At 43.9% G+C, this 26,878-nt stretch overlaps 1 protein-coding gene across 2 annotated transcripts; it reads left to right on the top strand.

Annotated features, from left to right (window-relative positions):
- The first annotated feature begins 345 nt into the window (after positions 1 to 345).
- Positions 346 to 25,907, top strand: Rgs8 (regulator of G protein signaling 8). 2 transcript variants are annotated; one of them, XM_048357328.1, is made up of 5 exons: positions 346 to 380; positions 5,384 to 5,485; positions 6,271 to 6,335; positions 24,221 to 24,387; positions 25,725 to 25,907. In XM_048357328.1, the coding sequence occupies exons 1-5, from the start codon at positions 361 to 363 to the stop codon at positions 25,905 to 25,907; spliced, it is 537 nt and encodes a 178-aa protein (XP_048213285.1). In that variant the 5' UTR covers positions 346 to 360. The 2 variants fall into 2 exon arrangements, with proteins under 2 accessions (XP_048213285.1, XP_048213284.1); XM_048357327.1 differs by lacking the exon at positions 346 to 380 and adding an exon at positions 2,320 to 2,345.
- The last annotated feature ends 971 nt before the right edge of the window (positions 25,908 to 26,878 follow it).

Here is a 26,878-nt window from a genome sequence, read left to right on the forward strand (position 1 = left end):
GGCACCTCCTGTGTCCTGCCAATGAGGATGGGCGGGCAGACGGTGCCCGGGAGCTGAGGTACCGCCCGCTGGGTGTAGGCTGCTTTAGTATTTACTGGATGTGACAAGCAGAGAGAAGAGCTTTCGGCGGGGCTGCTCGCTGCCTGGTGCAAGTGGTGGGAGGTGTGTTGTGCATGCATGTTTATGTGTATATGCATGTGTGTGTGTGTGTGTGTGTGTGTGTGTGTGTGCCAGTGTGCCCATGCAAACATGCTCTTCACACACCAAGGATTTCACTGCTAAAAGAAAGATCTACTCTTTCCTCAGAGCTCCTTAACCCGCAGCCTTTCTGACCATCCACTTGGCAAAGACCTGCAGGCCATGAGGACTGGCCAACGACAGTGAGTATAGCTTTTGCTTTTCTCCTTTCTCTCTGGGGCGTCTGTGTGCACCGATTTGCATTATCCATATTTAATTAACCTGCCTCTTCATGCATATTGATTGCTTTCTCCCCACTGAGGTGCTTAGCTTTTCTCCTTCTCTTTATAAATCTTTGCCTTTTGCTGTTTTAACCTTTGTTTTTTTTTATTCTTCTTGAAATATCATTTTTCCCTCTATGATGTCCCTGTGTCATCTGTGAGTTGATGCTCACTTACAAGGGTACGTGCCCCATACTTTTGAACTTTCTGGGATGAGGGAAACCCCATGCTCCATTCCCCCATAAGTCTAGGGTCAAATGGGATAAGAGTAATGAGAAGCTGGCATGAACTAGTGGTCAGGGCACAGTGTCCCACTGGTTTTCCTTTAGTGGAGTCCAAGCCTGAACACATTAAATGGAGTGCCAGTGGTGGGATCTGAGGGACAGTTTGATCAGCGCTACATGGAAGGAGAGGGAGTGGGGGCAGGCAGGCACCTGGTGGCACAGGCAAGCCAAAGAGGGATGGCAGCAGAACTGGAAAGAATGAGAGGGTGGGGATCGAGTGGAGTGGTCCCCTGCCCTGAATGACCTTGCCTGTTCTATATGTGGCATACTTGCTTCTGGTTCTCTAGGATAAGGAATACCCCTGGCAGGGGCTTCCCCCTCTCTTGGCAGGGGATTTTCCCTCCCCCAGGGCTATATCCCACAGAGAAGGGAAATAAGGCTTAGTTATGGCTGTAAAGAGCTTTGATTTCCCAACTCCTGGGCAAGCAGGTATGAACCCAGCTAAGACAAGGAGTGAGGAAACGACCTTTTGATCAAGAAACATAATTTATGGGAGCAAATCTTTCCATAAAATTATTTTTCCTCTCTAGTTTTAATAAAAGCATATCTTTTTCTTTTATTTGATTTATTAGAATATTTTTAAGGAAGCATTTTTAATGTTTCTGAAATATTCAGGGTAATACCAAAATAATTCCAATGGCATGCCTCACATAGGAGCCCTCGCTATCTAAATTAGGTTTCTCTCCAAATGGATTCTATGTTTGGCGTCAGATTTCCCCCAGGGAAACCCTTTATGGTTAGGCTGCTCTCTTCAACTGTTTCTTCTTCTCAGTTCTCTACTGTGAGAACAATGGGACATTCAAGAGAGAGACACCATTTAAGTCAATCAGCCTTCAACCTCAGTATCCCTTCCTCCCCACCCCCATGTCCTCCTGGCTTCAGGTCAAGAATAGGCCATTCCCCCAGGCTCAGGAAGGTCACACAAGCTCCATATGTTCAAGAAAGTGACTTGCATATTCATTTTGCCAGCCTGTGCCTGTGATCCCTAAAATGGAGAAAGCCCGAGGGGTGAGAGTGTCTCACAGCCAACCTTCCTCCCACTCCCAACCCCCTAATTCTACATGCAGTACCACTTGGGACAAGTGCCCTTGGAGGGAGACAAGAACCAGACCAGCATCCAATCAAGTGATTTGGAGCAAGCCCTCCTCCCTCAGCCCTCCCTGACTGGTCACTTGGGTCCCACTCTAGTAAGAGAAAGGGAACAGTAATTTGTGGATTGTCAGGCCCATGCTTCCCCAGGGACCCATGTCCTAATTTTTCTAGATGGCCAGTGGTTGGGCATCAGCCACCCAACAGTTCCTTCTTGTCCATTCTTGGTTGGTTGTCCTTGTGAAGGACAAGTGAATGTTTGTGGGGGCTGGGGTGTCCATGTGTGGGGAGGTGCCCCATGGGTGCAGAGCCATTTGCAGGATAGCCGGATCAGGCATCAGATGAGAGAGGGTGGCCCCTCTTACAGCAGATTCTTTGATTTTAGGTGAGAGGACGTGAAAGGGTAAATCCCTGATCCCCGCAGTATTATTTCCTGCCCTGACGTCCCTGCAAACCAGCCCAAGGGGTAACTGTAAGCGGATGCCTGTATGGCTGCCTTACTGATGCCACGCAGGTAATGGACTGATGACCTATCTCCTTGTCCCGGCCCCTCTCTCCCCTTCTCCCTTTCCCACCACCCTTGCTGTTTGAGCCTGGCCCAAGCCTTTTTGCCCCTAGGTGGTCCCCTTGCATCTACCCGCCTAGGCCTTCTATGGACTGCGCTGTTCTTGCCTGTGTGCTTCTTGCAAAGCTGTGGCCTTGCAAGCAGGACCTGCCTTAGCCCCATGATCTCCCTGAAACTTGGTAGACCTCTTGATGGTGACTTCTGGGTTGGATGAAGGATCATGCATGAACTTGTACGAGCCATTTAGGACCTCTATGTGTTACTGGGAAGGTTTTGTGGAGAAAGGGCTAGTGAGGAAAAGCCTGCTTTCCTCCCTCCCTCCCTCCTTCCTTCCTTCCTTCCTTCCTTCCTTCCTTCCTTCCTTCCTTCCTTCCTTCCTTCCTATTTTCTTCTCTTCCTTTCTCCCTCCTTCTTTTCCTCTCTTCTTTCCTTCCTTGTGTAAACTTAATCTTTGACTTATTATTTTAGACCTCAGACAATTATATTCTAGCCTCAGCTGGAAAGATGAAAAATATAAACCATTTTGTCCCACAACAGGATTTCATTGAAGATAAAAACAGTTTTGCAACTCGTTAGGGAGAATCACAGTTGTCTTGGTAGCAAGTGGACCGCTGTGCACTGCCCCCTGCTCAGCTGTGTTAAATGGCTTATATAGATTTGCTACTTTTGGAGAGTCCTCTTAATTGTTCTTTCTGGGCAGTGGCCTGGTTGTTTTTATGATTGATGATGCTAAGGCACAGGGGAATAAACCAGCTCTCTGGAAGTTGGATTTTGGCCTGGGGGGGCTGCCTGAGCAGGACCTTTGCTTGAATCCAGGGATGTGAAGACTCAAGTGCCGTTTAATCAGTTGCTCAATTGGCTTTGTGTTGGGAACCCTGTGATTTGTAAGAGTGAGTAGATACAGAGGGGGCTTGCTGCTTCGGGAGAGAGAATAGCTGTAGCAAATGTTTTGAAACACAATAAAATAGCTGGCTTCACAGTGCAGTCTGGCTGAGAGGAGCTGTGGGAGCAGGACCTGTGGGCCAATTTTCTGCAGAAACAGGATTATTTCTGGTAGCTTGGATATTCCAATCTTGAGAGGCTCTTTAAAGATGTGCTGTGGGAATATAAGTTTTGTCCATTTCTGTCAGATATATCCCCCTACTAGTTGTTTGTTGGATAATATTTCTGTGAACAAAGACAATTTGTAGGGTTACTGGTGGGAAGTCATTTGAAGTACAGGAAGTGATTGCATTGAATGACCTCTCAGGTCTCTGCCTAGCCCCGGGATTTATGAGAAAGAAGAAGTAAAAAACAAGGTGGTAAGGACTTGCTTTCAACAAGGAGAATGACATCTTCAAGAACCATTTCCATGGGAGGTTGTTACCACCAGGCATGTGGCAGCTCTTTTCATAAGTCAGTCTGATTAACTAAGCCTTTCCTACTTACCTTTGCCTTCAACTTGAGGCGTTTCCATGATTAAAGATCAGAGGTCAGCAAATGTATTCTGTCAAGAGCTGGAGGGTAAATGTTTTCAGCTTTTCAGGCCGTACAGTCTGTGTTGCAACAACCTAACTTTGCCTTTGTAGTGGAAAGCAACTTTAGATAATGTACGAACAAATGGTGCTGTGATGTTCCAACAAAAGTTTCTGTATACAAACAGTTGCCTTGTAGGGCTGTAGTTTGCCACCCGTTGGTAAACTGAGAGGCTGAGGTTGGGAGTCAGAAAGGGATAGTAGTATGATTTTTTAAAAAATTGGGTCCTGTCATTATGTATGCCTTTGGGAAAATTAAAAAAATAGGAGAAATTTAAACAGATATGATTAAAATTTAAATATACTGAAATAACCTCAAATGTGATGGGGTATACAAGAGCATAGTGAAGAAAGCCTAAGAACTGACAAGGGGTTATTGGTTTGTGTTTTGTTTTTGTTTTGTGCTGGTACTGGGGCTTAAACTCAGGGCCTCTCACTTTCCCTCAGGTTTTTTTTTTTTTTTCTTTCCTCAAGGCTGGCATACTATCACTTGAGCCAGGCCTCCAGCCTAACTTTTTGCTAATTATTTTGGTGTTAGAGTCTCACAGGTTTTTCTGCCCAGGCTGACTTTGAACCATGATCCTCAGTGCCTTTGGAGCACTAGCATTACAGGAGTGAGCCATGGGCACCTTTGGTTCTTAATTGTGAGTTCTGTCCACGGCTCTTCTCCTCACTTGTAGGCATTAACACCTGCTAGTCTGTAGTCATCTGTGTGTGTAACTTGATTGGAAGGATGAATGGGACTTGACTGCCCTGAGGGCCTGCACTTGTCTGCGGTCTGCTTCTCCTGAATTCATCTCTGCAAGCATCCCTCACTGTGGGTACCACTTCCGGGCCTTTGCAATTAGGAGCTGCTGCTGCTGCTACTTTGCCCTCTTGATAGGAAAGCAAAATATGGATTGTTATTTTTTGTCACCACTGTATTTCATTCCCCCATAGAGAATCCTAATTTAGAAATTCTTCATAGATAATAATCTTAATTGACTTACCACAAGCTTCTTACAAGAGCAGGGTAGGGTACTTACTTTTCCAGTACTCATCAGAAGGAGTGAGCCTATCCCTTGCCTAGGTATTTTCGTGTTTTGGTGGTACCACAGTTTGAACTCAAGGCTTCTTGATTGCTCGGCTTGCTTGCTTGACTAGTGCTCTACCACTTGAGCCATGCCTGCAGCCTAGCCTTTTGCTGGTTATGTTGGAGTTAGAGCCTCATAGACTTTTCTGTCTGGCCTGGCTTTGAACCTCAATCCTCTGGATCACAGCTTTCGGAGTAGCTAGGATTACAGGTGGGAATCACTGCACCTGACTTTAGATAATTCTCTACTTGCTTTTTATATTTATTTATTTTTATTTTTAGGGGCCATGCGGGGGAGGGGAGCAGTACTGACTCTCACAGCAGCAGTTCTGGGGACCCTTCATCAGCCAGGCAGTTGTGATGGTGACAGTCTTGTCTTTCTGCCCCCATGCTTGTTACAGGAACAAAGGGATGAGGACTCGACTGGGATGCCTGTCTCACAAGTCAGATTCGTGTAGTGATTTCACGGCGATTCTTCCTGACAAACCCAACCGTGCTCTCAAGTGAGTAGTCTGGCCATGCAGTATTCCTGGGGTGCCCACTCTGGGGTGCTTATGGGACATGCTTCTCTAGTGGTCGCTGGCCAGATAAGCCTCAGGATAACAAATTCCCACTTCTGGGCAGATGAATGTGGGTGCAGGGCAGGTATACATAGCTCAGTGGTGATGTCAGAGTGGGAACCCTCTTTCTCCTAAGAAAGCCTATCTATCACCCATCACTCACTGAGCTGTGGGTGGGGAAGGGCACTTCTTGGTTCTACTCACTTGTCAATCGGAGCTCTCAATTTGGCAATAAACACTCAAGCTTACTCTAAAAATATGCTCAGAATCAGAGAATCTGGGTTCTGCACCTATTCTGTGCAGGCACTGAATTCAATGATGTCACAGATGTGACCTGGTGTCACCCTCACATAGCTTGGTAAGGGATACAGTTAGCTCTGCTTTAGAGATGGAAAAAAAAATCAAGTGGCAGTAAGGGATGGAGTCATGAGCTGAGCCTCACTTTTTGGACTCCTGAACCACTTCGTTTCTGCTGTTATTTTGACATCTTGAAATCATGCAATTCCTTAGCTTTGCTGTTAGACTGAAAGCCAATAGACTGAATTCCCACCTGGAAGTTTTCCCAACCGTAACTTGAGAATGTACTGAATTACAGTGACAGAATGGCAGGAATCTGGGTATGGTCTGTATATGTCCCTCCTTGCCATTGTTCTCCTGGGAGAATCTCTGTAGCAGTTGAGAGAAGATCATTTCAGAAATTCTCAAGGGAGATGTTTCATCTTTCCTAGGAGATTATCCACAGAAGAAGCTACGAGGTGGGCCGATTCCTTTGATGTGCTTCTCTCTCATAAGTGTAAGTAGAATTCAGGTCACATCTTGTTATAGCAGATTGTTCATTTAGTAAAAAAAAAAAACCAAAACACAACAACAAAAAAACCTGCCTCTGAGGCTCTGGGTTGGGTGTCCCAGACCTCTGAGGAGTCCTAACAGCACACAGAGCCCTGCCTGGAGGAAAAGATAGAGAAGAAAATGGATTATTTAAATTCAGTAAGCCATCTTTTCTGTTTTCTAGGTTCAAAGTAATATAGTCTCAAGTAGCTTTCAGGTTCATAGTAATTTCAGCTACAGAGATTTTAGCTTTGGAATTGGGAGTGATGGGGTAGACAGGAATAATAGTTTAGCTTCCAGACCAAAGCCTGTTTATAAAACTATATCATCTTCCCTCAGGTTTGGGAGAGTCTTGGGCTGGATATTAGGTCAAATGTATATTCTGCACACTTTATTATTATTATTTTTAAAACTTTATTTTTTTATTTTTATGTTTTTTTGGCCAGTCCTGGGCCTTGGACTCAGGGCCTGAGCACCATCCCTGGCTTCTTCCCGCTCAAGGCTAGCACTCTGCCACCTGAGCCACAGCGCCTCTTCTGGCCGTTTTCCATATATGTGGTGCTGGGGAATTGAACTGAGAGCTTCATGTGTAGGAGGCAAGCACTCTTGCCACTAGGCCACATTCCCAGCCCTATTATTTTCTTGAGTGGATAGCATTTTGGATTATCTTGTGATGTTTTATATTTATTTATTTATTTATTTTTAATTTTTTTATTTTTGTGCCAGTCCTGGGCCTTGGACGCCTGAGCACTGTCCCTAGCTTCTTTTTGCTCAAGGTTAGAACTCTACCAATTGAGCCACAGTGCCACTTCTGGCCATTTTCTATATATGTGGTGCTGGGGAATTGAACCCAGGGCTTCATGTATATGAGGCAAGCACTTTTGCCACTGGGCCTGATGTTTTATTTTGAGAAGTGACTATCTTAGCTGCTTGTATCCCCCAGTTCCTGCCTAGAACACCACTTCTGTACCCCCCCTCCATTTCCTCCCTTGTCAGCTGTTGTGTCTTTTGTTTCCTACAAAGGCAGAAGGAATTGGACGTATTGCAAACTGGGGAGGGTAATTTGTCATCAAACTTTGCAGGAGTTTGCTTTCTGTTTTTATTTTTTTCGGTACATGACATGTCCAAATTTATTGGGCATTGACATTCCAGTGGCATCAAGATAATGGGAGTAGCAGAGGAGGGGACTAAAGAGGGTGAAGGAAGAAGGGCAAAGCTATTCTGAAGAAACAGGAAGGTTCGGCCATTTGCTCTCCCTCTTAACTGTGTCCCTCCATTATTAAAGTGTTATGTACCTGGGAAGGAGAGGGCTGCTGGGGGTTCAAAGTGTTAGTCCCACTTGATTGGGGGAGGGGGTTTGGTAAATTAAGTTAAAGGCCTTGGATGCACGCCAGACTTGTGGTCTCAATGAATAACAATGCAAAAAATTAAGAACACGTGTGTACTAGAATGTGTAATTTCGTGAGGCAAATAGGCATGTTAGTATTTCATGCAGGAAAATGAAGCAGAGCTGAGATTCAGCTACATAACATATGGCTATACCATAAGCAGCAAGCTTACATGAGGAATTTGCCAAAGCAATGGTGTATGTAGAGTAATATTTAAGATTTGACAGTATTTTTTTTTTGTGAGGCCATTCAGACTATTTTTCTGGAGCTATGTTGGGTTAACTAAGTGTCACTGGCAATTTATGCTTTATTTTCTGGCTAGATTTGAGTCAAGGTCATCTTGGAGTTTGATTTCTATTTCCGTTTCACAACTGATTTACTTAGTTCAAGTCTCTGAGGGTCTTTTCTCATTCTAGAATGGGGTTAGAAATGCCTGCTTGCTCCCTGGCATCTGTCTATGGGAAATTTAGTAAGCAGACACCAATAGAGAAGTCTGGGCATTGTACTCGAAGGTATATTGTAAAGGTATGGTCGTACATTTAAAAATGATCATTTTATTTATTCAATGCAAAATAAATATACTCTGCAAATGAGGCTTCAGGTTTCAAAGCCAGTGATATATGGCAGACCACTATAGACATTTATGGAGGTGACATAGACACTTGAATGAGGGGACCGGACTCCAGAAGAGAATACAGAGGTTTTATCTTATTCTCTTGATGATCTGAAGACATTGGATCCTGCCTCTGTCAGGGAATCTTCTTGATTCCAGGAACGTGGTAACACTTTTCTGAGTTGGGAATTCTGCTACAGGGTGATGAGCTGGCAAGCCAGTTTCCTTCTTTGTAGACCACAGAAACAAGCTTTATAAACCTTGGAGTTCTATAATCAATCCTGCTTGATATTTGAGGCTCTGTTTTTATTTCTGCCCAGTAGAGAAATAAAAAGCCAATGGAGTAAATGTTCTTAAGAAGAAAAGGGTCTTTTCTTTATTCTGGCATTGCTGGTGGAATTTCAGGCTTTTAGAACATGCATGCTTACTCCCCTGCAAAAGCTACAGAGGAGCTGGAACCCAAGTCACCTTAAAGAGGTGTTGACAACTTTCTAAAAGTCTAGTTAATTGGGGTTGGTATTGTAACTCAATTAGGGCTGATTAAGCTTTTCCAAAGGGATTGCACCTGTGCCAGTATCACCAATGAGAGGTGTGAGGAACTTCTAATTAAGTCTACAAAGTGACCTAAGAAGTGAAGAGTAGAGTCCCTGAATGATTGGGTTCCAGAAAAATGTGCATTAGTCTAGAACTTTCTCTCTGGATATTCTCCATATTTGGGCAGCTATTCCCCCTACTTTTCTGTTTCACAAAATCCAGGCAATTATGTTTCCCCATTCTCAGTCTGTAGCACATCTTTGCTATCTTTGCTTTGCCTGGTATTTTGTACACTCATTTTTAAAATGATGCATGTAGTGTCCATTATGGATGAAAGCTATGTTGTGCTGGGAGAAAACACCAAGTAGTATGCATCACAACTGTGGTGGAGAACACAGCCCTCTGAGAAGACAGACAAGCATACAAAAAACACGCCACAATTCTTCATGCCTTAAGATTCCAGGAAGAATCTTGACAGTCAGCTTTACTTTAAAATTCCAATTCCATCTTGTCAATCAATCCTACCCCTCTAGGAGCAGGAGTGATTTCTTCATTGGGGAGCATGTTATTGGATAATTAAGTGAAGAATGTTGGCTGGTAGTCTGAATTGTATTTTCATTTTTAACCCCCTATCTGCTACTAGATAGCTGGGCTTTTTTTTTTTTTTTTTTGGTGCCAGTACTGGGGCTTGAATTTAGGACCTGGTGCTGTCCCTTAGCTTTTCCACTCAAGTTTGGCACTCTATCACTTGAGCCATTGCTCCTCTGCTGGCTTTTTGGTGGTTAATTGGACCTAAGTGTCTCATGGATTTTCTAGCCCTGGTTGGTTTTGAACCACAACCCTCAGATCTCAACCTCCTGAGGAGCTAGGGTTACAGGCGTGAGCCATGGGTGCATAGTGCTGGGTGGTCTTGATGGAATCCCTCAGCCTCTTGGGAGTTTGGTTTCCTCAGCTATGCAAGGAAGGAGCTGGAATAGGATGTGTTAGAGGCCACCGCATTTCTGTGCTCCGTGTTCTTGATAGCACTGAGGCTGGGTGATAACCAGTCAGCCGCAGCAGGTGGTTTGACTCAGCATTGCCAGCACGGTTATGTAAAACTGCTTCAAAGTGGAAATGGCTCCAGCAACCAGAAGAGGGACCAAGACACCGTGTTCCAAGTCTTCTCCAGGTGTCAGCAAGGAGCCCCTGGGCGCGCTGCACGGGCTCAGTCCTGGGAGGAACAAAGAAAGAAAGCCACTTTCACATTTTTTGTGAATCTTAAAATAAAGAATTTGCAAGGCAAATATTTAGAGCAGTTTCATTTCCAATCATATTTGTTTACAAACATCGCATGAAGAGGGAGAGCACATACAGAGGTCTGAGAGGCAACCACTTTCTAAGTGCTCTTTTTACCTTCTATTTTTTAAGTCAGTGTACTTTTTTTTTTTAAGCTAACAAATGAAAGTAAAATTGAAATTGCTGATGGCTCCATTAACTAGAAGGATTTCTAATGTGTGTTAATTTGACATCTTTTTCCTGTCCATCCATTAACAATTAGACTTGATGTCTGGGAATTGTGCATGTAATCTGCCCTGGGGGCAGGGGAGAGGAGAGAGAAAGAGTATGTGTGCATGTATGCCGTTACTAGTGTGTGTGTGTGTGTGTGTGTGTGTGTGTGTGTGTGTGTGTGTGTACGTGCATCCTCATGTACATACAAAAACCTTTCTGCTCTGCAGCTCATACCCAGGAGAATGAAGGCTCCTGCCTAGTTTGTGAGAGATCTTTTCTGACAGGTCGCTGGAGGACAGGAACAAAATTGAGTCTTCTGCTTTTTGTGCCACATGAGATTCAAGCATATGCTTGTCATTTGTCCAGCTTTAGAGGGACATTCAGTCCAGAACACTGAATAAATTTTCTCTCTTCTGTTTTCCCTCCCCTATTCCCTGTCTTCACCCCTTCCTCTCTCCCTCTACCCAGTTCTCCTTTCCTCTATTTCTTCCTTCCCTCCTTCTTTCCTTCCTTTTAGTGTTCCTCCTTGTTCCTTTCCCTCCCTCCCTCCCTCCCTTTCTCCCTTCCTCCCTCCCTCCCTCCCTCATCCACTCCTCCTATCTTAGTTATTCTGGACATGAGGTTGGACTCATTTCAGCAATAAGGTGCAGTTGTCAGTTGCATTTCTGCTCCTTGCTTTCACTCCTTCCACCTGCCTCTATGCCTGTGTGGTCCAGGCCTCACTCTGGGCCATCCTAGTCCCCACTCCCCCATTCTATGAAATGAGGCTTGGCAGATGGCTTTGTTTTGTGGTTTGTACAGGGGATGGAGGTTCTGTCGCTGCCAGGCCCAGGGATTGCTAGATTGGGGGACTAGAACATATGAAAGCATATCTGCAAAGTTATTTATCAAGAAAGGAGCTTTTAGTTGTTTCCTTCTCTCTTAAGTCATCCTCTTTGAGGGCCAAGTGTGGTAGTGCACACTTGAAATTCTAGGTTCTTGAGAGGTGGGTATTTGGAGGCCTGAGGTTCAAGGCCAGTGCAGGGAATTACCAGCAAGACCCCCATCATAGGAACCAAGCCAGGTGTGGTGGTGTGTCCCTGCAATTGCAGCTACACAGGAGGCACAAGTAGGAGGACTGTGGTCCAGAGTTAGCCCTAGGCAAAAATTTGATGTCTTACCTGAAAAATAATTAAAATAAAAAGGGCTAGAGTGTATGCTTCAAATAGTAGAGCTACCATTGTAAAAAGGGGAAGGCCTTGAGTTCAAAACTCTGCACTGTAAATTAGTCACCTTAGAGATATAAAATGTAATAATTTAGGTGAGCATCAGTGGCTCATACCTGTAATCCCAGCCTTGGGAGGGTGAGATCCAGAGGATCATGGTTCAAGGTCAGCCTAGGAAGAAAGGCTTTTTATTTTATTTTTTGCCAGGCCTGCCTGGAGCTTGAACATGAGAGTTTGGGTGCTATCCCTTAGTTTCTTTTCTTTTTTTCTTTTTTTTGCCAGTCCTGGGGCTTGGACTCAGGGCCTGAGCACTGTCCCTGGCTTCTTTTTGCTCAAGGCTAGTAGCACTCTGCCACTTGAGCCACAGCACCACTTCTGGCTGTTTTCTATATATGTGGTGCTGGGGAATCGAACCCAGGGCTTTGTGTATACAAGGCAAGCACTCTTGCCACTAGGCCATATTCCCAGCCCCATCCCTTAGTTTCTTTTGCTCAAGGCTAGTGCTCTATTGCTTGAGCCACAGTGCAACTTCTGGCTTTTTTTTTTTTTTTTTTTTTTTTAGTAGTTTATTGGAGGTAAGAGTCTCACAGAGTTTCCTGTCGCAGTTAAGATTACAGGTGTGAACCATTGGTGCCCGGTTTCAGAAAGGCTTTTAAGACTGCTTCTTAACCCATAGCTGTGACCCAGTGGTCTAGCAAGTGCCAGTGCAACAAAAAAAGCAACAAACCAACCAGTGATCTGCAGAAGGCAGCAAAGCACCAGCCCGCACTTGCCAGGAACTTGCAAGAAACAAACTGTTTGGGGTCTAGCCTCAGCCCTGTGGAATTCTTATTCCTGTGATAAGCCTCAGGTCTGTTTTTGTACCAGCCCTCTGGGATATGTAATCACAGTGAACCAAGAGAAACAATGCCTTCCAACTCAAGCAAATACAACAAGAGCCTGCACTATCCTGGAGGGGCAAGTGACCCCGATTTTTCAAGACACACATAAAGACTGTGTTTTGTATTCCTCTTTCTGACGTCCTCAGGCATCAGGGCCCTTTCATGAGATACTGGGTGTCACAGATTCCACATATGTAGGGCGGGGTGGTGGTGGTGGTGGTGGTGGTGGTGGTGGTGGTGGTGGTGGTGGTGGTGGTTGGTTCTATTGTACGTCAGCAACTACAGCAGAGGCACTTTCTGGAGAAATAGAGGCTGAGGGTTAGAAATACACGTATGAAGTGGGGAGGTGGTTGGACTTGCTCTCCACATTACGGTGTTACTTGCATCCAGGAATGGGGAGTACTGCCCTTTCTAGGAGTTTATCGATATACTGGACCAGGGAGCTGTGAAAAGCTTATTGAAAGGGCTGGAAGTGTAGACGACTGGGCCAGTTTCCAACCCTCCGGTCTGTCCCTTACACAGATTACTTAACCTCTGTAAACCTCACTTTCCTCATCTGTAAAAGGGGGCTGGTAAGTCCTACCTTATGCCTTGTGAGAACTCAACATTTTTTGCTGTTCTGAACTGCTAAATGTGAAAAGGTTCAATGGAGGACAGATACTTCTATTACTTTTGCCCTAACAGCACTAAATTCATTCAGAACCCATGCTTTTAAGTATTCTGTTTGCCTAAGATTAGTATCAGTTTCCCTATCCTCTAGACAGCTTGAGGTAGCAGATTGGGGTAGAATTAGAAACACTAATAGGACTTATTTAAGTTCCATGTTACTCATCCCTTTGCCTCCTGAGATTGTGGGCTCCCTGCCTCATATCTCCCTACTCCCCACCACATGCACATCAGAGAAAATACTGCTGGGGGTGCAGTTCAAGCTTTTTTTTCCTTCTTGGTATTGCTCTCTCTCTCTCTCTCTCTCTCTCTCTCTCTCTCTCTCTCTCTCTCTCTCTCTCTCTCTCTCTCTCTCTGTCTTTTAGTACTAAGGATTGAGGATTGAACCCATGGCCTTATGCTATACCACTTAAGCTAAGCCTTCCATAGCTTAGCTCTTTCCTTCTTTCCTTCCTTTTGTTTTTTCTTTCTTTTGTTCTTTCTATCTTTTGTGCCAGTGGGGGGGGGGGGTCTGGGTTCTGGGTGTGGTCCTTGAGTTTTTGTGCTCAAGGCTAGCACTGTACCACCTGAGTCACAGCTCTACTTCCAGCTGTTTTGGTGCTCAATTGGAGATAAAAGTCTTACAGATTTTTTTCTACTTTGGCTGGCTTCAAACCTTGAGCCTTGGGTGCCAGCCTCCTGAGTAGTTAGAATTACAGGCATGAGACATTGGTGGCCTGGTTTGTTTTTGTTTTTTGGTACTAAGGTTTGAAAGTTGAACCAAGGGCCTCATGCTTACTAGGCAAGTGCTCTACTACTTGAATTATGCTTCTCCCCCAACTTAACTCTTGTTCTTATTTAATTATTTTTGTGCCAGTCCTAGCACTCAGGGCCTGGGTGTTGTCCCTGAGCTTTTGTGTTCAAGGCTAGTGCTCTACAACTTGAGCCATAGCTCCACTTCCAGCTTTGTGGAGGTCAATCGAAGATAGTCTCATGGACTTTCCTGCCTAGGCTGACTTTCAACTGTGATCTTCAGATCAGATCTCAGCCTCCTGAATAGCTAGAATTACAGGCATGAGTAGCTAGAATTATAGGCATGAGCCAGCAGCTCCTGGCTTTTGTTTTCAAGACAGACTCTTAACTACTATCTTTCTCTGTGTTGGCCTTGAAGTCAAGACACCTTGCCTCCATCTCATGATAGCTGAGATTATGGGTATGCACCACCACAACTGGCAACTTTCTAAAAGTCCAGTAAGTGATATGTTCCCTCTTTGTGAGTTCCTATCAAACCAACTTGAGATACATTCCTGAACACTTCTTTTTGTAGTTTTCAGGTTGTGGGTTGGTATGCATAAAAGTATAATACTACTACTTCTTTTTTTTTTTTTACTGAAGGAGTAATTTATAATGGTAAACTTTTACTCTATTAGAAGCATATCTTATTTATCTCTTCCTAAGAAAAATTCCTTGCCAATTCTCTCTCTCTCTCTCTCTCTCTCTCTCTCTTCCTCCTCCTTCTTCTCCTTCCTAATACTGAGACTTGAACTTAGCGTCTGGGCACTATCCTTTGGCTTTATATTGTGATGATGATGATGATGATGATAATATGATGATGATGATGGTGTAGCTGTACAATGAAGTTAAAGTTCCCTAAGTTATATGGACAGTGCCTCTTGGTCAGTGTCACTACTTCCATCATTCTCTCCTAGTCCTAGGGCTTAAACTCAGATCCTAGGTGTTTTCCCTGAGCTTTAGTGATCAAGGATGGTATTATATTATTTAAGCCACCATTCCACTTCTGGCTTTTTGGTGATTAGTTGGAGATAAGGTTCTTATGGACTTTCCTGCCTAGGCTGGCTTTGAACTGCGGTCTCTAAATCTCAGTCTCCTGAGTAGCTAGGATTATTGACATGAAACCCCTTAGCCTTTTCATTCAAGGATGGCATGCCTTATCACTTGAACTACAGCTCCACTTTCCTTTTAGTGCTTAATTGGAGAAAAATGTCTTATGGACTGCCCTTTGGGCTGGCTTGAAATCTTGATCCTCAGACCTCAGCCTTCTGAGTAGCTAAACTTACAGGTGTGAGTTATCAGTGCTCTGCTTGCCCATTTCTTATAGTAGTTGCAGAGATAAATTCTAATGTGTTATTGCTTTGTTGTTGTTTGTTTCTGATTGTTTGGCTCCTTGCCTGCTTGTTGGGATAGAAAAGCACACTGGAAGGGGAAGTGTAAGGTCTAGGATCTCTGTCCCCTTCTGCTCTCACATCTGAGGGGTGCCAAGCCAGGAAACCTTGGATCGTCACTGCTGCTCTGAGTCCAATGTGGGGCGTGATCAGAGGATCTCTTAAGTCCCTTCCAGCACCGACCCGCACAGCCTTCCAGTCCTACTACAAACACCATACGTCATTTTGCTAAATATACACTGACAAAAGTAGAGCTCATTGAGGAAATCACACTAATCACCACACTGATGTATAATTAGCATACCAACTGCTTGCCAATGCATATCAGAACTGGCAATAGAGTATTCTCTAAGTAATATCCCTACTCAAATCTTGACTAGTTATTTCTCTAACAACCTTTATTTCATGGATAATACAAAAGAAAGGCTCCATTCCCAATACTATTTGCATCACAAATTTCAAATCTGTGGCTTTCTTCCAAACCAAAGAAGAATTGACTTCACCACTGAAAAGCATTTTAAAATGCATTCTTTCCCCTTTCCTATCCTCTGGAACTAGGAGCCCATTCACTAGGTTATTTTCTCCTGTTGATCAGGAACACAGAAGCTCTGATCTTTGGGAGGGCACTTGGTAAATGCAGAGCTTGAAAAAAATGTATTATTATTTTTTTCTTGTGATCTTGTATTTTTTCAAACCTGGAAATGAAGCTAGGTTCTAGCCCATCCCTGATAGCAGTGAAATGAAGGCTGCTGGACCTTGAACTGTTACCTAAGCCACTCTCCCTGCTGTACCAGCTGCACCACTCATTCACAATGACCCAGTTCCTTCCCTTATGTAAGTACCTTGAATCAAAGAATCAGAGGGAAAGAGCCAGCAGTCAGCAAGCATGTGCAGCTATGGTGCTGTTCTCGGAGATTCTGGGCATGTTCAAGTGGGAGCCAATATCCTGCCCACTGCTCCAGGAATCCTGGGCACAAGTCTTTCTCTTCCTGCTACTGGATAGGCACCCATCTCAAAAAAGTGTTGAGTCTCAGAGTCTTCAATCTGTAGCGGGTATTTTTTTTTTCCTGCCAAAAGCCACTGGGATATTTATAACATTATTCATGAACCATAAAAAATGATCAATATAGGCAGATGGATGTGGGCAGCCAGAAGGAGCGTACATGTCTTTCCCATCACGTGACAAATGGTTTCATGGGTCTTACACAGCCTGAGGATGAGATGTTCCCCACCACTGCTAGAGGATCATACAGAGAAAACCCACATGACATGGAAAGGAAGCAACTAGAAGGCAGGTCCCCTTGTTTCTCATTCCACTCTCCTGGACTGCTCACCACCCACCGCCTTCAAGTCACTGAATTTGGTGTTTGGTATATTGTGTTTGGAGGAATAAGTCATTAACATAGCTGGAACACTCCTTATGTTTGTGGTAAGCTCTTCATATTGTGTACATGTATGAACCCACATGTCCCCACAGTCCTGTGCAGGAAGTTCTCCATGCACAATGCTAATATCTGCAGGCTATTTTTGTGTGTGTGTGTGTGTGTGTGTGTGTGTGTGTGTGTGTGCACGCGCTTACATGTGCAGGACAATCCAAGAGCTTGAATTCAGGGCTTGGGCACTGCTCCTTAGCATTTTTGCTCAAGGCTTGCACGCTACCACTGAAGCCACAGCTCCACTTCTGGCTTTTTGGTGGTTAACTGGAGAGAGGAGTCTCACAGAATTTCCTGCCCAGGCTAGCTTTGAACTTTGATCCTCAGATTTCAGCCTCCTGAGTAGCTAGGATTACCAGCATGAGCCACTGGTGCCTGGCAATATCTGCAATTTAAAGCTGAGGGAATGGAGACACCCAGAGGCTACACTTCCTTACCCCTGAGCTCATTCTAGCTAGTGTGCATCAGAGCCAGAGAGAAATCTGTGTGAGCTCCGGCACAGGGCTCCTGTCCTTTGTGTCTAGCATGCAGGGTGATGACCTGGGCCCTGAGAGAGGAAGTATGGTGAATATTAACATTGCTACTGCTGGGGACGTCAGGAGATACTGATGAGCCTTTTAGTGACAAACCAACATGCCCCATGTGGACCCAACTGAGGTTTCTAGACAAGAGGAAGGCCAGGAGAAGGTCCTATTGAAGGAGGAGGGGAACAAATGGTAGAAATGTGAGAGAGGCAAATGGCGAAGGATGGAAGAAAAGAAAGAAGGTCAGGGAAAGCTGCTGAGGAGCCGATGCAAAGCTTCCTGGGAGGAAGTAGAGGTGATGGGAAAGGAGAAAGGATGTGAGTGGGAATGAGAAAAGTCCCACCAGCATCCTTTGCTAGGTCCCATGAATGGAGAGGTGGGCCAGGTTGGTGGCAAATGATTTGTACTCAGAAGCCAGCTGCTGCCAGCTGCTCTGGAAAGAGCCGGTCTTTTTCAGCCATGGCCACTCCTACCCTTTCTCACTTCCATTATTATTGGGCAAAGCTTCTCCCTGCCCAGTGACCCTCTGTGGCCTGGCTTGCTCAGTGCTGTCCTGGGAATAGGAAAAGGGTTTGGGGAGGGGGCAGGTGGTGACAGGGAAAGAAGGCTGGGAGCAGATGCAGGCTGCACAGGCCCTTTTCATCTTTGTCTTCCCGCCCAATCTGTTCTCTACTATTTCTCTGATCCCGACCCTGGGAGGGGCCTATCCCAGCAGGACAATTCTTTTCTCCTTGCTTTTCTCTCCTAAGCCTCCCCTTGAAATGTCTGACAACTTCCAAGTGTCATCTTTTGTTCAAGTTTCCCTCTCTCATTATCTGTGAACCTACTCTAGAAATGCAGGCTTGGGGAAATATCTTTGCAGGGATACCTACAATTTCTGAGCCATGGTGGGGAAAGATGGGTGTGTGCCTTGCAAATTGCCCACCAGTGTGTTGGGAAGAAAGATGAAAGATCAGAGATAAGCGTGCTGTGAGCACTGCAGGAGAGGAGAGAAGGGAGATCTGGGTGGCACCTAATAGTCTTAGTTCTCACTACAGAGAAATCGATGGCAGGTGTCCTCCTGCTGGACAACCCCCAGGTATGTGAACCAAATGGTGATTCTCACGGCCAAGGCATACATATGTTCAGTGGGTTTGTCTGGCTGTGGTTACTGTCTAGCCTTCCTTTGGAGCAAGTGATTAGAGACCCCACAACCATCAGCAGAGGAGAGGCTGGTGGAATGGGTGAGACTGGGTGAAGTCACCCAGATGTGTGCACAAATTCACTCACCCCTCGTTCTGGCTAAGGGCCCACAGACAATTCACTTTCTGTGTTTTTTAAAATTGTTTTTATAAAGGTGATGTACAGGGAGGTTACAGTTACATAAGTCAGGTAATGAGTACATTTCTTTTTGAACAATGTCATTTCTTCCTCATTTTCTCCAAGTTTTTCCCTCCCAACCCTTCCCTACAAGTTGTATAGTTCATTTTCAACATAGTGTCTAGAGAGTATCACCGCTGAATTAGTTTACCTTTTGTTCCACTATTTTTGTGCTTCCCCTTCTCAAATCAGATAAAATTATATTCAAGACAAAAGGTAGAGGAAACAAAAACAATGACAAAGGAGAAATAAACAAACAAAAACCCAAAAGCAAAATAACAAAAACCTCTTGTTTCCATTCCTTGGAGTTCATTTCTATAAACATCATTTTATATGATCATATGCACATAGCTATTGTCTCACCTCAGTTAGAATGGCCATTATCCAGAAAGCTAACAATTCACCTTCATGTCTGTAAAATCATCTTCTTTAAGAGCTAACATTTATTGACTGCTCATAATGAGTAGTAAGCAATGTTGTTGAAACTGCCTCATTTAATCTCAGTAATGATTCAGAAATAAGTTCTGTTTATAGATGAGAAGACACAGGCTTTAAGATGCTACAGCATTTTTCCAAAGCAAGGCAGCATTTGAACCCAGGTTATCTGGATCTACAGCTCGTTCCTTCTTACTGGGGTGATGTTAAGATGAAGTGGGTCAACATAGGTAAACTGGACAGCACAGCACAACTGGGCCTGAAGTATGTTCCCTGTGTCTCACAGTGATGATGTAATAAAGGGGGGGATGGAATTAGGGAGCCAGAGAAGTGATTCAAGAAGAGCCGTGTCTGATTGTGAATTGGAATGAGGCACAAAACAGAGAGCAATGGCTTTACTTGGGAGAAGTCCATCAGTTCCATCCCTCTTCTTCTGCAGATGAAGATGCTGAGACGCTGTGAAGCAGAATGTGTGGATCAGAGTCCTACTCAGATCAGAAATGGTGCTCCCAGATGAGGTCTGTGTGGCTTTTGGCTTGTCTGAAGCTGCCAGGCACTGCTTGGTTCTGAGTTCACCACACATTGCTTCATATCCTCATCCCAGGGAGTCAGCCTTAGTTGCCTGCAGTGCCTATGCCCAGCTTTGTTTCCATGCTGTTCTTTGACATGCAGATGCCTCTTCTTCACCCTCCCGAGGGACTTGTCATTTTCTCTCCACTTTGCCTATAGTTACCCTTCACTAAAAGGTCCAGCTTGTCTTGCTGGATTGGGCCACATTCCCTCTACTTCAGTGATCATTAGTTCAGTTAGCTCTTGGGTCTGGCTGTCGCAAAGATCTGGAGACTGGACAACTCTTTCTCTCTCTCTCTCTCTCTCTCTCTCTCTCTCTCTCTCACACACACACACACACACACACACACACACACACACACACACACACTCACTTATAGTTTCCAGCCTGGCCTTCTTGACTCTCACTAACCTTGGGGAGGTTAGTTTACTTCTGTAAGCTTGCTTTTCCTCTCTTTTCTGTTTTCCTTGCTGATGAAAACATTGGTAGCTATTCTCTGGATTTTCCAGGAGAAGCCTAAACTAAGTGTTCAAGAAATACTTGCTGTGGTTGTTTCTAAAATGCCTTATCTGTCAACTAAAACAAAAAAGCACACAAATACCAGTCAAGTACTCTTGCCACTAGGCCATATTCCTAGCCCCAAAGCACACAAATAAACAACAATCCTCCAGCTATCCTTCACTCTCCTCTGTTCTACAACCTTCTTGTTTCTAAATCTTCCCTGCTTTCTGGATTTGAGGTTCATTCACCAGCCTGAGTTGGATGCAAGATGTACCCTAAAATAAAACATTCTTGCTCCCTTCTTAGTAAGTGATAATTCTCTCCAGGGACCAAACTCAAGGACTTCACAATTGTTTATCATGTCTGATCACACATATATTTATGTCTCCACAGTAGCTGTTCTGAATCCTCCCAACTCTCTTGAGCTGCTCCATTGTGGTACGCACTGCACTTGTAATTAATTCATTATTTTAAATTAGTCCTTACTGTTTGTTATACTAGGTTGAAAGTTCTGTGAGGTGGTGCCTTTATATAAATGTTCATGCCTTATCGAAAACTAGAATGTGGGATTAGCTGCCTTTCCAGCAATCTAATTTGTGTCCCTTCCCTGACCATTTCTCTTTCTCTTCACCCACCACACTTTTTTTCTATTTTTATCCTTAAGGTAGACACATTCTTCTATTTCTTTTTTGGCCCCTCTCTAAAAATTTGCCTTCCAAATATTGTTGTTTTGCATTTTTACCTTTCTTATTCCTTGTTCTTTCCCTTATGCTTGCAAACTCATCTGGAAAGATCTTACTTTGGTGTCATGGAGATGTTTGGAATCCTGACTTCACTTTTACTAGCCATGAGGTTTGGCAATTTATTCAACTCCTCTAAGCTGTAGTTTCTGCCCATGGAAAATGAGAGTAACCCCACAAAAGAAAAAGAGCGGAGAAGGAAGAAGAGGAGGAAAGGAAAAGGGGAAAAAAGCAGAAAAGAAAATGAGAGTAATACTATCTGTAGATGAGTACTGTTGCAAAAATAGAGCTTGGATTTTGTAAATTCTGAGCAAAAACATTAAAATCCCCAGACACAACTCTATATAAACAAAACAAAGTAAAAACATGCCTTCCATTGGCTCTACCACCTTCCACAGCTAGGATTAGACAGAAATTCTTTCAATTTCTTTTCTAAGACTAGAAACTTCCTGGCATTCACATAGCCTTTTCTCTTTCTCTCATAAAATTTTGTGCTCAGGCCTATTTCTCTTGCCTTTTTGAGGGCAATTATTATTATTGTTGTTATTATTTCACTTCCTTGGGGACCGGTTATTATTATTTTCTTTAATTAACATCTTTTTTTCCTTTAACTTCAGTTCCTCTTGTTCTACAAGTCTTCTTGGTCAGATCAATGCTTAAATATACCCAAAGCTATCTCAAAAAAGAAATAGACAACAAAACTCCTTTGGACCATATGTTTCCTCTCACCTTTGCTGTCTAAGCTCTATTCTACTCCTTTCTCAACAAATCTTGTGCAGTATTATCTCCTAATCCTTACAAAGATCCACCAAAGCTGGAACCTAGCTTAATAAAGGTGACTGTACCTTATCTAGCTCAGGGCCAGACAGTTTCAATAGCAGGGCTGTCTTTATAAATACTATAAAGGAAGGTAGAAATTTAGTATTCTTTCCTTATCTGTAACTACGTTTAACTTGCTCTAAGCATCTATTTTTGTTCAACAAAAAGCAAAACAAAATCTGATAGGATTGAGAAGCTTGGAGCTCTCCTAAGAATTTAGTTTCTTCTGATTTAAAAACAACAACGAGCTATTCTGAGTCATTTCCCAGTTTGTCCTCTAAATAAATGGTGTGGTGGAAGGTCCCCTTGCCTCCCTTTCCTTTCCACTCCCTGATTGCAGGGGAAATGAGAGGAGAGGGCAAGTGCTATGTGATCTCACTATGTGATGTCTGAAATTGCTGATCTCATAAGATTGAGAATATGATGGTGGCAATCAGACTCTGAGAGAGTAGGGAAGAGGGGATCAAGAAAGGTTGGTTAAGGAGTACTGAATTTGAACTCAAGACTTTGCACTTGTGATTTTTAGCTTTAAAGAGAATTAAATCTCTGTGATGTAAAGCTTAGCTCTGAGAGCTCCCTGAAATCTCTTCCTCTTCTGTCATGTCTCTGTGGATTTTATAACTATTCTTCTAGTGTGAACATTAAAATATCTGGTTTGAGTCAAGCATAGGGGATCACACCTGTAATTCCTGCCCTCAGGAGGTTGAGACAGGATGATAACAAGCTCAAAGTCTGCCTGGGATATGTAGAGAGTCGCTGTCTCAAAAGTTTCAAAATACAAAGATGTATAATGACTGTGTGTGTGTATGTGTGTGTGCATTTGTGAACTCAGGGCCTGGGTGCTATGCCTAAACTTTTTTTTCCTCAAGGCTAATACTCTATCACTTGAGCCACAGCTTCAGTTCCAACTGTGTGTGTGTGTGTATTTGCGTGCATGTGTGTGTGTGTGTGTGTGTGTGTGTGTGTGTGTGTGTGTGTGTGTGCTTAGTTGTCCTAAGAGTCTCATGGACCTTACTGCCCTGACTTATTTCACTGTGATCCTCAGGTCTCAGCCTTCTGAGTAGATAGGGCTATAAGTGCGAGCCACTGGCCCTCAGCTACAATGACTTTTTAAAAATGGCTTTTTATTTGTTTTGTTTTGTTTTTGCTAGTGCTGGGGTTTGGGACTCAGGGCCTGAGCACTGTCCCTAGCTTCTTTTTGCTCAAGGCTAGCACTCTACCACTTGAGCCACAGCGCCCCTTCTGGCTTTTTCTATATATGTGGTACTGAGGAATTGAACCAAGGCTTCATGTATATGAGGAAAGCACTCTACCACTAGGCCATATTACCAGCCCCCAAATGGCTTTTTAATTAAGTGAAATAAGTGATTCAGAAAAAGCATAAGCAAGCATTTAAATGTACAGACAGGAGGGCACAAATAATCTGTTGGATGACCCTGGCAGGTACACTGGCCTGGTACATATTGGTGGATATCCAAGTCATCCATCTATCACCTAGAACTAAGTATTGTCGACTTTGTGCCCTCCTGGTAAATTTTAGAACAGTCATGAAAATGGCCACTGGAGTCATTTCTTAACCATGCAGAACTTCTCTGTTGTATGGGGTATCTGGACTTCTTCTCTAGAAAAGCTTTTTTTCTAGAGAGCTACAGCTGTCATTTGATTAGAGAAGAAGTGCTTTAAGGGTTAAATAATTTATTTTTTAAAGCTTAAGGTAAAAATATTAACTGGAAGCATGGTCTATAAATAGGTATCATTTCCCTCCTGACTTGCTGTTTATCTTGTACTGGCAAGAAGCTTCGCTTGGCAATGCATCTGACATCGATTTCCTAAGAATGAAAGGTGTTTATCATTAAATTATTTGGTCAAAAATTATAATCAGCCTCAATTAAAACTTATAATCTGAGAGGTCAATCTTAAAGTAAAGAATGCATGGAACAAAACATCAAAATACAGGGCCTCTAGGGGCCTCTAAACGAGGCAGGGAATGCTGTCCCTGGGCCCAGCATCGTTGCTGGCTGACTTCCCCTGTGGTGGGGGCTTCCCGGTGGCTTGCTGATGGTCATGAAGGCTTGGCTGGGAGGCATTCACATTCCTCTCTAGTTTGTCTTACTCCAGATTGTGTTTCTCAAGGTATGTACTAGGATTAAGTGAAGGAGTAGACTGCATGTTTTACCTTGGCCTAAATGGACAACATAGGCTCACCAGACCCCTGGGGGAAAACAACTCTGCTTTAGTGGACAGATGATAATCACCAAAGACTTCTTAGAAGTTGAGATGAAATACAACCTACTCATATTTGCCATTGTTATGATTTTATAAACACTGATATTACTATGGTCCTTGGACAGTGCCACGTGTCATTGATGGGGTATGGAGGAGCAGTGGGCTTGGACAGTGTGTTGTATATGTGTGTGTGTTGTGTGTGGGGGGGGAGGGTGCTCACATTATCACTACCTTTTACCTCTATGGCTTCTGAATGTTAGCATCTTCCTATATCTCTTCTCTTCCACCTCCTCCCACATCCACAGATGGAGTGGCTGCCTTCCGTGCTTTCTTGAAGACAGAGTTCAGTGAGGAGAATCTGGAGTTCTGGCTGGCCTGTGAAGAGTTCAAGAAGACCAGATCAACTGCAAAACTGGTCTCCAAGGCCCATAGGATCTTTGAGGAGTTTGTGGACGTGCAGGCTCCGCGAGAGGTGTGTTGTCTCTGGAGACCTCTGTCTAGGGCTCTTGGCTTGCATCTGATTCCTCAGAGGGTTTCTGAGCTGCATTTTCTTCTACTACACTGAGCCTCACTGCTCTGTGGCTCTTGATGTAAAAGGGATTGTTTTTTGGTGCTGGTCCTGGGGCTTGCATGGTCTGAGTACTATCTCTGAGCTTTTTTGTTCAAGGCTCAGCTTTTTGGAGATGAGAGTCTCATGGACTTTCTTGCTTAGTCTGGCTTTGAACCTTAATCATCAGATCTCAGCCCCTTGAGTAGCTAGGATTATAGGCATGAGCCACTTATACCATTCTGAAAAAGAGATTATTTTTAAGGATCAGAAGCTCAAGGTTTCTATCAAAGGGAGACTTTTGGCATTGATGTTGGCAGGAACTATGTTGGTAGAGGGATTTTGCAAGTGTAGATGTCACTGAGTCTTTGTTTGTTTTTCTATTAAAAGACAGCATAGCTTAATGGAATAAATATTTGTTTTGGGATTTTGTTCCACTAACTAGCTAACTGTGTGATTTTGGTTAAATTAGTCAAACTTTCTGTGTCTCTTTCCCCCCCAGTGTAAAAGGTACTATTACTGCCTTTCAAGATCACTATGAATATTTAGAGATGAAGCACCTATTCAGTATTTGCCAGTATTTATTAATGATCATTTAGTTATGATAATTATGTATAATAAGATGAACTTCTATGAACTGATGTGTGATAGAAAATTTCCCTTGGAAGTGTTTAACTGAAGAGAGGCATTTGCTGTGTCTGAGTTCAGGCATACTGCTCACCTAGAGCTCTTCACTTCTGCATTGACTGGTTATGTACAAGGTCTTTACCAGCTAATCAGGATGCCATGATGTCCCCTGTGATGTTAGTTGGACTAGAGATGTACATTTTAACTAGGGTCTGTCTCTTTAGGGCATTTGTTTCCTTAGTAGTTAAGAAGGGAAGAGAGGACCAGTTTATGGGAATGGGCATTACCATCTGGCTTGAGTCTAATCCCATTCTGATGTGAAGATGACCCTAGGATTGAGTGGACTGATGGAGAGGTTTTTAAACATTTTTTTTTATCTTGGCTCTTGTCACTTAGACAAGTTTTTAAATGTCTTTTCTTCAGTGTCTTAGTTAAAAATCAAAATTCAGAATGTCTGGTCTTTAGGCCATACAGGGCTTTTGCTCTCATCCCAAGAGGTGAGTCTCATGATCCAGTTTGAAAAGCACAAATAATCTTAAAGACATAGATGTTGTCATTAATGCTATTATATAGCTGGGTGCTAGGTGCTGTGGTCCGTGAGGGCCTGTGACCTTGTTTTCTGTTTGTGTCTCCAGGTAAACATTGACTTCCAGACCAGAGAAGCCACGAGGAAGAATATGCAGGAGCCGTCCCTGACTTGTTTTGACCAAGCCCAGGGAAAAGTACACAGCCTGATGGAGAAAGACTCTTATCCCAGGTTTCTGAGGTCCAAAATGTACTTAGATTTGCTGTCCCAAAGCCAGAGGAGGCTCAGTTAGACCTCAGATGGAGACTCTTGGAAATCATTGGCTTTCCCCTCCCCTTCCTGCCAAGACCATATTCCAATGTAAAGTGTCATAGGTGTCCAAAGGTGGTGACATTTGGGATGGGAGACGAGGACTGAGGAGGAGATGAGGAGCCATTCCAAAGTATGACCCAGCTGCCAGAGCTTGGACTCTCATCCATTTACTCACATTTGTGTTTTGGTTAGTGGTAGCACCACTCGCAATCACCCTTCTCTGGGTGGGTCAGCAGCCTGCTCTTCCTAATGCCTTGGGTCATCTCCACTGAGAAGGCAGATTTGCTGTGCTGGACTAATCTGTAAATAATGCAAATGCAATTTTCACCACCTCCACATCCTCGTCAGTTAAGATTCCTGACTCTTCACATGTCCTTTCCCCCTGAGAGGAGTAGCAGAAAGACTCAGGCTTTCACTTAGGACTCCTTGTCACCATGGAATGACCACCCCCTGGTGCTGGGGCCCTCTAGCCTGGGAGAATTGTCTCTTCAAAAATCTCTGAGAGAGGGTGTAGACTCCCTAGACTCAGATTGTCTTCCATTTCCACTGGACCAGTGTGACAACCTAGGATCACTACCATCTTAGCCTAGGAAACGCATAGAACTTTCTTATCCTTGTTATTTTCAGGAAGGGTCTTGAGAGATTGCCTTCCTGACTTCTAAGTGGAACTGTCATTAGAAAGATATAACTTACAAATCTTCCTCAATTCTACCAAGAACTTTTCCAGAAGTTGAGTGACCAGGGAATGTAGCACCATAGATCTGTGCAATGGGGTTTCATATAATCTGTCTGTTGCTTAGTATGTTCTCTGCCCTCATCTCCCAGTGGCATCACACATCATGCTTCTCTTAGGATGAAAGGCAGTGTGACAAAAGGGGGCAAATTCCCACAGCATGACAGCACTGTGAGTGCCTAATGCTTCCCCTGGTCTCCACCTCTCCTGTCCACACA

The sequence above is a fragment of the Perognathus longimembris genome, chromosome 11 (genome assembly GCF_023159225.1).
Source record: "Perognathus longimembris pacificus isolate PPM17 chromosome 11, ASM2315922v1, whole genome shotgun sequence".
NCBI lineage: Eukaryota > Metazoa > Chordata > Mammalia > Rodentia > Heteromyidae > Perognathus > Perognathus longimembris.

Excerpts from the sequence above, each read along its gene's own strand:
- Rgs8 (XM_048357327.1), top strand. The coding sequence starts at position 2,320 with ATGGCTGCCTTACTGATGCCACGCAG. Across the intron at positions 2,346-5,383 it reads GCCTTACTGATGCCACGCAG|GAACAAAGGGATGAGGACTC; the intron begins GTAATGGACTGA and ends TGCTTGTTACAG. Across the intron at positions 24,388-25,724 it reads ACGTGCAGGCTCCGCGAGAG|GTAAACATTGACTTCCAGAC; the intron begins GTGTGTTGTCTC and ends TTGTGTCTCCAG.